Source organism: Anopheles coustani, chromosome 3 (genome assembly GCF_943734705.1).
Source record: "Anopheles coustani chromosome 3, idAnoCousDA_361_x.2, whole genome shotgun sequence".
NCBI classification, from domain to species: Eukaryota; Metazoa; Arthropoda; class Insecta; order Diptera; family Culicidae; genus Anopheles; species Anopheles coustani.
This window is the reverse complement of record NC_071288.1, coordinates 65,948,023-65,958,695: the sequence shown is the minus strand read 5'-3', so window position 1 is coordinate 65,958,695 and position 10,673 is coordinate 65,948,023. Positions and strand designations below refer to the sequence as shown.

Here is a 10,673-nt window from a genome sequence, read left to right as displayed (position 1 = left end):
ACATTAAACGAAGAAGAAGAGTTGTTTTTTGCTTTTTGAGCAAATGCGAAAAACTTTTCATATCCAAATACATAAGCACAGTGTGTTACTTTATTTAATTATCTTCCTTGTTATATTTATTTTAATACCAATTAAATGTCTTATTTCGTACCATTTCTTTCGATAGTCATATATTTTATTGAACAACATGGTTGACAATTTAATTACTTTATTAACTGAATATTAATTTTACGATCAATCATAAAACAATAAGAAAAGGAATATCCAAGGTTTCAGAGATAAAAACTTAAGCGCATTGTTTAATATAATACATGGAGTATAAATACGTACATAAAAGAAAAATCCTGTAAAAGTAATCACCAATTCCAATTCATATTAACATGCTTACGATCTTATAACAGCTAAACGACTGTTTCTCATCTTTTCATATTCCTGTAAACAGTTTTTTTTTTTCATAACAAACATGCCAAACAAATAATAATGCCAATTCTCAAAATTCTCTGCATTACTTAATTTTTTTTTTTTGTGTATAACGAACGTTTTAAAGCGTTTGGTTCTTTTTATCGTTCACAACTCCAATCACTTTGTACCAACAATCGTTCAGATCAACGATTGCGCTGATTGGTGTTGAGAGATGGTTTTCTAACGATACGCGGTGACTTCAAAGTGAAAGGCTGAATGCACAGCCTGGAATTATCCCAATTCCCCGGCAACTTGCGTTCGCGTGCCCGATTGTGATTGATCAGTGAAGCAGTGAGTCTTGCTGGTAAATATTTTCCTCCGCCATTTCCTATCGATCGGTGTATGTCTAACGATGAAAAGAGTGAAATCGGCGGAAGTTGCCTCGACTGCAGCAATATCGGAACCAACAGTAGAAAAAGAAACAGCATACAGACACACACGTGGAATTTTCCCACTTTCCAAAAGATGCCTTTTTCTTTCTCAATCGTCTTCCATTGGCGATGGTGGCTGTTCGTCGAGGGAAGATTCGCTGGCAGTCAAGAAATCGCACTCGAACCTGTACAGGCATCCTTCCACCTGCGCCCACAGCTGATGGTAAGGGTTGGCAGCATCCGCTTCCGGCACCAGCTCGAGTCGCTGGTCGATACGAAGGTAGTGGCGGGCCCTATCAGGCGATGGATCGTTGTAAGGATGCCAACGAATCTGCTGCCCGCGGTTTGCTTTTCCCCCCGCGTGGCCCGCTTCTGGCGTTGGATTCCTGCAATGCACGGAAGGAGAATTTTGTCAGAACTTCACGCTAACTATGCGAGTCATCGGTGGAACCGGCGTTTGCCGGTTCCTTAGCGAAAGAAAGAACTCAATACGCCCCAGCAAGCAATATGAATCAAACGCTGTTGATTTCTTGCTACAGCAATTGTCAATCGAACCCTCGCATGTTGATGGCAGCATGTAACAAGGATCGTTTTAAGTCCCACCCCCGCCTCAGCAAGCAAAAAAGTCGCAAATCTTTTCTGCTGCCTCCGGCAACCTTGTGCCAGAGCGTACAGATCGAAATCTGAATTTACTACATCAGAAGATGAAAAACGCCATCAACCCGAGTAGAGAAGAGTTGCAAGCAAAGCTCAAAATCAGAACATACCCAGGAAAAGAATGGCAAATTTGTGTAATGGTTCGTAATCAAGAGTACGCGTATTAGTTTCCTTCCTAAGAACTCTTTGACTGTCCGCCCGCTCGATGCTTGCGTCATCTTAGCTATCGCGTGCGAGCGCCTTACATCGCCCCTTCCATCCGAAAGCAGCACTTTTGCTCTTATGTATATCCGGGGTTGGCAGGCGATAGTCGAGGACACCGTTTCGAAACGATCGGGACCGAACCGAACGGGTTGTGTTTCTTTCGAAAGTGATTTGAATATTCATGAAATTTGTCTATTGTGGAAACATTTTCGGTACGTTCGGTAGAGGCGCATGTCTTTCGACAAAAGGATTGGATAAGAACGGAGGCAGGATGGAAAGGGAGGTTGGGATAAATTGGCCAATTTTCGACGATATTTTTAAGGGAAAAAAAATATAAATTTCGCCATCTGTTTCGAACATTGTGTGCTCTGTTCACTATCATCAGTGAATAAAAAAACGTATGACAATGCGTTTTTAAAGAGCCTTGTTTAAGTTATTTGTTTTGATAAATATAGTCATGCTCTTTTTAAACTCTTTTACTTATCTTATTCAAGTACTGCTATTCAGAACGAATAGTAATCATAAATTACTCTATGCTAACCAAATAAACTCTGTGCTTGTTCAATTGTTTAAATTTAAGCGACAAATTATCTCACTACAAATTTAACCCAAAATGGACAACGAATTTAAATAATTAAGAACAAACATTTCTTCAAGCTTTCAAGATGATTTCATAATTTTTAACTAATAATCAGCCATTTTCCAAGCCATTTCAAGCAACCAATCACTAACCTTGGATGAAACCGTCGTAAATTAAACCTTTGCCGAAGTCGAACCGTTGGCTAAATTCAGTTTAAGGAATTGAAAACGACATTCAACCATAAACTGAAACGAACGGGCGGGCGCACACTCGATGGGTTCATTTACGAAACGGCCGCAGGCAATCTAATGCAATGTATTTACCCCTCTCTTGACAGACGGCTACAATCCGTACCCTTTTTTATTGAACAAAATGAAGAAAAAAGGATTCGAACGGGAAAGGCGAACCCCGGGCGGCCAAATAGACGGGTACCAAGTGGCAAAACGGAAGCAACTGCCATCCGCTTCACCGAGGGCACCCGCCGTCGCAATTGATTCGCATTCGCAAATCGCATTAGTGCTGTTTTTGTTTGGTTTTGTCGATTCGTTGATTTTTCATGAAATGAATGAATACAAAATGAGTTATCTAAACAGCGCCATACCGTCGGCGAAAGGTCATTTAAATTGACGCATCGTGGAAGGCGGAAGGAAAAATCGAATCGAAAAGCGGAGGAGGAAAAACGCTGGGTACGATGAAAAGTACTCCAGTCCGATGGCAAACGGATCCAGGGGTCCAAGGAGGGGGTCAGAAGTGCAAGAGTACGAAAGGTATTTTCCTCGCCACTGGATACATTTAAGTGCGGGCAGAGCATTGATGGAGGAGAGTGCGCTCAACCGAATCCGTTTTGCCGAATGAACGGGGAAGTGATTGGATTAAATAAAGTTGGCAAGGGAAAACAGAAATGTACCTTGAAGGGAAAACAACCACTGAATTTGATTTCCTCGTGCTCTTATCTCCATTTTGCGTAGAGGTTTGAGGCTTTGTACAATGCATCATGCCGCCTCACTGGCTCAGGAAACCGTTTAAAAGCATTGGTTTTATTCACCGAAGGCAAATGGGTAAGTTTTTTCCTAATTGAATAAATTCCGGTGAATAAATTACTAAGATTGCATGGAAATATAAATATGAATCGTCATAAAGTAAACCGTAGTCGTGCTGCTTCTTCAAACAGAACAGCAAAACTCTCCTTCGACTATTGCAGGTCGCATTTAATTGGAAAACAATGACTGAATATGTAACTCTCAAAGTATGAGAGTAAAATGTTTTAACAAATTAACATATCGCTTCACTAACATTTCTTATCATGAACAAATGCAGCAGTATTCTGAAACTTCTTTCCAACTTAATTATGTGTGTTTGCTGCTTACAATGCTTACTGCTTACCCAAAAAACAACAAAAATAGACACTTTATTAAACTTTTAAATCCTTTTTAGTCCTAAATTTTTAACTTCTCCACGACAGAGGAAAATAAGCATTACATTAAGGATACAAGGTAACGAAGAAAGTTTCAGAATGGAATAAAATTTGTATAATTAAGTAGACGTAATCGAATCCAAAATACCTTACACATCGAATTTAGATTAACTTTCAAGTGTTTTCTTGGGTATTAAAAACAAATTGACTCAATAAAGACATTCCTGAGTTATAATTATACTTGCTTCAGATTCAAGTGCAACTGTAATGTACTTTAAAGAGCTAGCAATTTTGCCATTTGGCTTGAACAACACTTTGATCCACTAAACCAGACCGCTACTCTCGAGAATCCAGATTATAGTACGCCTCTAGGGAGCAGAACCTCATCAAAGTCACAAATCCACTGCTTGGCACAGGCCGGCTTCCCGCAGTAATTCCTTCTGATTTTGATCAAACCAACAGCCGGAAGGTCTTCCCGAATGATTGATTATAATCCAGTGTTTGCATCAGGTTGGTGGCACAGCTCCCACTCCTTGTCCCATTCGAGACACCATCCGATATTCAAATCTCTTCCGTTTGATCGGCCAATGGACGGGAGCTGCTTGGTGAAGTGATAGGTCAAAGCAATAAGAGCAAATATTTGCATTTCAAATATGCAAATAAATGACAGTAATGATTAAAGCAAATATACCTCAGCGTCAACTAAGGTAATCAATCTCACGACTAGACACTACCGAGAAGCCCCATCAGCATTGATGATTAGCGCCATGATGATACTTGGTGCTGAGTCTCTCGCTGGTGGCGCTTAAAGCCCAGCTGGAAGAGTACAGAATCGGATTCCAGCGAGTTCCATAATTTGCAGAAGTTTGCCTGGTTTGGCGGCTGTGCTCTCCATATTTCAACGGCGATGGCGTATGATCGTCATCGAACTTTGCAATATATGTATTCCTTCCCATCCGGTGGCTTTGCTCCTTCCGTCCGCCCGGATATACCGAGTGATCAGAATGATTGATGAATTGCACGTAGAACTTCCCGTTTCCCCAGGATTTGGCCGGTACTCACCCGTGTTTGATAAAGTTCGACCAAAGCCGCAACATCTGACGCTGCACCCGTCGTTCCGAGCGATAGCGTTCCTTCCCGCTGCCAACAGGGCATCCCTCGGTATCCGGCCGCCCCGGTCGGTACACGTACGGTGTGAAGAGATAGCCCAGCTCATCGCCGTGCATCGGCCCAGACATTGACGGGCGCGCTATCTGGTTCCGGTAGTAGCAGTTCCTCGCGTACCCGAACGCACCATCGTAAGCAAACAGATACCGGTAGAGCGGGGCCCGGAGGTGCGTCGAGGCGTGCCGGATGAAGTACTGTATCCCGTAGGTAATGTCCGCAACCGAGGCGAGCTCGTGGTAGAACTCACGTTCGGAAGACCCGTTGCCTGCTGCAGCCTGCGCCTGCCGGTCCAGGAACTCCTCCACCAGCCGGTAAACGGTTTCGTTGGCGTTCGGGAAGTTCAGTGTGGTCGAAGCGAAGTCCCGTATGTGCTGCAGATTGGCATGCTCCAGCGTGGTGTACCCAATGAGCAGCGGAACGTCGCTGACCGGCGGCTCGATGCGTACCCGTTCGTACGGATTCCGCCCAACGAATCGTAGCTCCGCTTCCGGTCGCTGGCTGTCATCGCTCGGCATGAAACAGAGGTAGTAGAGGGCGAAGAAGTGTACGTAAATACCTCTGGTGTCCGGACCCTTCACCCGCTCCAGCGGGCGCGACTGGAGCTGCTCCTTGCTGGTTGCATCGGTCTCGCGAAGGTACTCGCGCCCACACCGGTCCGGATCGTAGTCATAACCCCACGGTTGCGTCATGCTGCCGCTCATGATGATCGCATTGTGGAACAGGCCCTTGGCGGCCGGCGAGTAGAGGTGGTAGGTGACGGAGGCTGCGCCGGCACTCCAGCCGCACAGGGTCACCCTGGTCGGATCGCCCCCGAAGTTCGTGATGTAGCGAGCCGTCCATCGGAAGGCTTCCAGCTGATCTAGCAGACCCAGGTTCGCGTTGATATCGAGGTCCGGAAGGGAGACGAAGCCGAGCGCAGCCAGCCGATAGTTGAACGTTACAACGGTGATGCCCTGCAGCAAGTCGATAAACGATTACTCATAATCCATTCCTTTCCGATGAAGTGGCTGATTACGGAGAAAAGGTGGTGAAGGCTAACATGCGATGTATTTATAAAAACGTCATCGCTGTGCTTTTATTTGTTACTTTATGTCAAGGACATTACCTCACATTTATTTTAATTTTCACTTTTCATTGAACAAAATTCATCATAAAATGTATTTAATTTATAATTGTTATTGTACAAATTCAGCAGAAATCTATAACAGCTTTTCCAATATTCAGCGTAATAAGCATCCAAGAAGTGATTTTCTAGGAATTTAAAGTGGGTTGACAATTTCAAGAATTGTCTGTTATTTTGTTCCCCGAACTATCTTCGTTCTACACTTTGGGTTTCAAAGCAATAAACAAAATAGATGAATCACGTATAAGCAAGGTAAAACTTTTTCAGAAAAAGTGTAAAATAGACATGTCGTATATCAGATTACAGCCAGCGTAAAAATATGTAATGAGAGTTTTAGAAGCCGATAAGGTTCGGCTCATCGGGATTTTAGGTACGAATGTTCTCGCTTGCATGATAAAACGGTAAACGGCTCGAAGTAGAATGTAATATTTCATTAAGATAGAAAACCGTACCATAACTCAATCTGGACAGGAATTGGTTACAGAAACATCTGGCGTTTTGGGGCGAAAGTTTTATGGCCACCATCCGCTCAGTATTGGCGTGAAACGAAGGTCAAGACCATTTATAAACTCTATCCGCGTGCAGAAAGACAAACATTGACCCGTACTTGAAGGAAAATTTATTGAGAATCTGTTGTTCGTTCTAGAAGCGGGTCGAGATCGCAATGGAAACAAGTGACTTCTCGATATTTTTTTTAACACTGTTCAAAACTTTGTCGAACATCACTCATTTAAATAAAACCATCTATGCAATTGCTTCAAATGGAAAGGATTGTACAACTTATTTGTCCCATTTAACAAAAGTTGTATCGATTCCACTTGTCTAATCCCATATTTAAATGCTACATAGAATTGTCAATACTATAGTTTAAAGTTTAATTATTGTGTATACAAAGATAGCTTACACCTTTTATCGGGATTAAGCGTGTTCTTAAATATTGTTACTGATTTTTTGGAACTCATTCCTGTCGACAGACCCTCAAAAAAATGGTAAAAGGTGTGTTTGTTTCTTTTTGCTGCAACGTGCGTACGAAATTGCCTGTTTATTGCTCGTTTGATGCTTTAAAAAGCAGGCCACCGATTTGCAATCACAAGCCCGTAAAGTCACTCTCCTCGACCTTAGCTTAACTGTTCGTTCTTTGATTTAATACACTTGTTTACCTCATCGTTTTGCTACCTTCAACCACTTGTGCTTATTTCTCGGAATATTTATGACAGTTGATGGAAGCAGATACCGCTTATTCTATAAAGTAAGATTCTCAAAGTAGCTATCGTCACTAGGAGCTAAGAATGACTGACCTTATCGACCAAAAACTCTGGTCCGAAAATGTCCGTCTCCGACGAACCCACCACGAACGATCCGCCATGGATCCACAGCATAACCGGTCTCTTGGGGTTGCCGTCACCCCCGACGCCGGTGTACACGTTCAGGTACAGGCAGTCCTCGGCCGTCTCAATCGTCCCGATGACCATGGGCCAGGCCTGCGGGCACGCCTTCGAAACGTTCCGAAAGAACCGAGCCCCCTCGAAGCGGTACGGCTGGGGATCCTGCAAGAAGAACGACACCAGCAGCAGCATCGTATCGGAGGCAACACCCGGTTTGCAAGGCGAACACCTACCTCGAACCGTAGCTGCCCGACCGGTGCCTCCACGTACGGTATGCCCTCGTAGGCGCAGTATGACTTTCCGGTGAACGTTTGCCGGCGCGCTCCCATGGCAAGCCCCCGATCGAAGCCGACTATGCAATCCGGGTCGGCCGGGAGCCCACTCTCCGATGCGCCCACCTTGCCGGAGTGCAGCGTCACGACGAGCGTCACCAGCAGCACGACCGTTACCGTCACGAACAGCAGGAGCGACACGGTCCAGTGGCGGCACCGGGGGGTACCACGGTAGCCTTCGTTTGCCATTCAATCTCGCGGGCAGAACCAGGCTCGAACATGGAGCGAAAATTACATCCCCCCCTTTGGTGGCCAAAACCCGAAAATTGACACCGTTTGGAAGCGTACACCACAGGTCCTCACCTCCTGCTCGATCGATCGATCGGAACGGAAGGATTTTACGAGAATTTGAATTTGATACGAATTCCCAGCTTCCCAATTTACACGCCAGGTAACTCGCAGCAATCAGTTATATCTTCACTAAACACGCACGCACAAACACAAAAACACACGCGTGAGAAAACTACTCCACCTGGCGGACGGTAAACCGATCTAATGGCACGGCAACGAGCGACTGCTTGCGCCGCTTGGGGTGCAATTTATCGTAGACGAGCAACGAGCCGCGATTGCTTCCCGATCGTCTTTACAGGCCGACCGCCGGCTGTATATGCACTTTGAACACCTTCGCCCCAATCGGCACCGATCGACGCGGACGCTCACATGCACAACTGCACAATATGCAGCTCGAAGAAGCTCGCCCTCCCGGGTACGGGGAATCATTGGGACTCACGTTGCACACACTCATTCAATTACTTGCGCTTGCTAATTTTGTGCATTTCATTTGTGCACGCGTCGGGTCAAGTTGCAGCGCCGCACGGAGAGCGAACCGGGTGAAGACCGTTTCACGGCACAAAACCGAAACCTGCTTGCAAGCAGACCGATGCACGGCATGACCCTCTCGAGTGTGGAATCCCCCGGCAACACGCAGCTTCACACAGATGACAATTAAAACGCGAGGGGGGGTGAGGGCACGGCACGGTCGGGGATGGCATAATCAACCCCTAAACAAGAGCTGCCGGGGCTGGTGCTGGGTGATAAGCGCACGGTACAACGGCTCCCATGTGACCAATGGATGCTGAAATCAAACCAACCACGGCAAACCAAGATCACTCGGACGCTGGCCTGCAGACGGAGGACACCAGCTTTCCCAGACACCGGACCGACCGGTAGAAAATCCGACATCTCCTCCGAGTGCACCTTTTATACCGTTACATCCAGCCGTGGGCGCAGTGGCCATTATTAATCATGCCCTCTGCTCATAAGGTTCGCTCCGGTTGCAATGTTTTATGCATCCCACGGGGATTCATACGAGAAGCGAAGATACTTACCACGGGGTGAACGAAAGAGGTTATGTTTCGGAGATGCCCGAAAGGGGTTATGTTTCGGAGATCCACGTCCAGCCATCGGAAGCGCGATTGTGCTAATCCTACGGCTTTTGCAGGACTCCGCCCGATTTGGACGGAGTTTTATTGGCTGACGAAAATTGAAACCTTTTATTACCACCGAGAGTTCGGCCCTGCGCAGCAAATAACGAGGCTGGATTTGTGGTTGTCTTTCAACCGAAGTTTTAAGAAACGATATCAATTGTGCCAGCATAAAATCATTCAGCTACTCGGAAAGTGCTATCACCTATTGGCAAACAAAACAACTTCTATTTGAGCGTCGTCTAGACGGAGCACTGCTATCAAACTTTGCGCCATGAAGACCCATCTTTTTCTAACGCATTCCCGGAATAGTTCGGCCCTCGGCAGCTGACCCGACGAGCCCTACAGGAGGCACGCGCTGAGTCGTTGAATCATACATTGAGCAGAAGATTTCTTTTTCGCACCATCGCGAGTGATGAGCGTGCTGTGTGTGAAAGCTAAATTTGGAGTTGGAGCTGCCGCAACCGTTTTTCAACCAGGCTGGCATCATACCGATTAGTCATGGGCGTATTTGCCATCGGTGCAATTTCCGGGCGGGTGCACATTATTGTCGACAACTCTAATATTAGATGTTTCATTATGAAATAACAGGTCGTTGGTTGCGATTACCAATTTTTCCCGGAGTCTGACAAGTGTAAAAATCAAATATCTCCCCTGATTTCTATCTAAGAAAACTATCATGCCAAAAGAGAGCTCTCAACTCCAACATTACAAAACGTTTGGGGTAAATTAAAATTGACCGATAAAACATAATATAATTTCTTTATTGGCAAAAAGTTCCCCTTATACACATACCAACCAAGCGACAAGGAAGAAATCACTTTTGCCCTAAGGTAGCAAAACAATGTTTTCCAGAAATTGTGGAATTGTTTCTTTTGTTTTCTCATTTTAAATTGTTTTTTACTCTTAATGATGTATACTAAGATGATGCAGGAACTTTGTTTTCCTTCCTCGAGCCGCGAGGTATAATTTAACTTATCCAGCTAGGGTGCATTATTATTTCAACAGGTTTGCAGGTTGTATTGTTGTCAGACGGAATATCCGAAAACAAACGATAATAAACATATCAGCGTGCAATATTTTATCCACAATTTATTATATAAAATTAAGTAAATCATTATTAACATTAACAAGTTGGTTTGGTTAAATTGAAATGGAAATACAAAATGTATTTTAATTAAAAACCAAGGTGCTATAAGAAGTAAAACAAAACACTCTGACCTAAAAATACTAGCTCGATAAAAGTTATTTTCAGTGAGTAGACTGATAATGCCTAAAATTACATTCAATATTCTTTCAAGTTCGAGGTCATAAGGAGTCAGACAATTTACAATAGTAAATTCTTGTTTCTAAAAAGCGTTTTTTTTTAAAGAAATCTTGTGTTTTCCTTATCCACCCAATATCCATTTATACGTTTAAATTTCTTTATTCAAATTCAAGTATTCATGTAAGTTGTATTCGGATTAAAATAAGGCATGATATTCCCAAGCTGAAACATATCGCCCCTAGTTCCCCTAGCTTTGGTACGCATTATGTTACGGCTGATTAGCTACG

The 10,673-nt window shown here is 44.3% G+C and overlaps 1 protein-coding gene across 1 annotated transcript; it reads right to left on the bottom strand.

Annotated features, from left to right (window-relative positions):
* Positions 1–942: 942 nt before the first annotated feature.
* Positions 943–7,884, bottom strand: LOC131271540 (esterase B1-like). Its single transcript, XM_058273000.1, has 4 exons — positions 7,597–7,884; positions 7,277–7,525; positions 4,751–5,808; positions 943–1,219 (listed from the first exon to the last, which is right to left on the bottom strand). Exons 1-4 carry the CDS (start codon positions 7,882–7,884, stop codon positions 943–945), a joined length of 1,872 nt encoding a protein of 623 aa, XP_058128983.1.
* Positions 7,885–10,673: the final 2,789 nt, after the last annotated feature.

Excerpts from the sequence above, each read along its gene's own strand:
- LOC131271540 (XM_058273000.1), bottom strand. The coding sequence starts at position 7,884 with ATGGCAAACGAAGGCTACCGTGGTACCCCCCGGTGCCGCCACTGGACC. Across the intron at positions 7,526-7,596 it reads TCGGGCAGCTACGGTTCGAG|GATCCCCAGCCGTACCGCTT; the intron begins GTAGGTGTTCGC and ends TTCTTCTTGCAG. Across the intron at positions 1,220-4,750 it reads TCGAACTTTATCAAACACGG|GAATCCAACGCCAGAAGCGG; the intron begins GTGAGTACCGGC and ends CGTGCATTGCAG.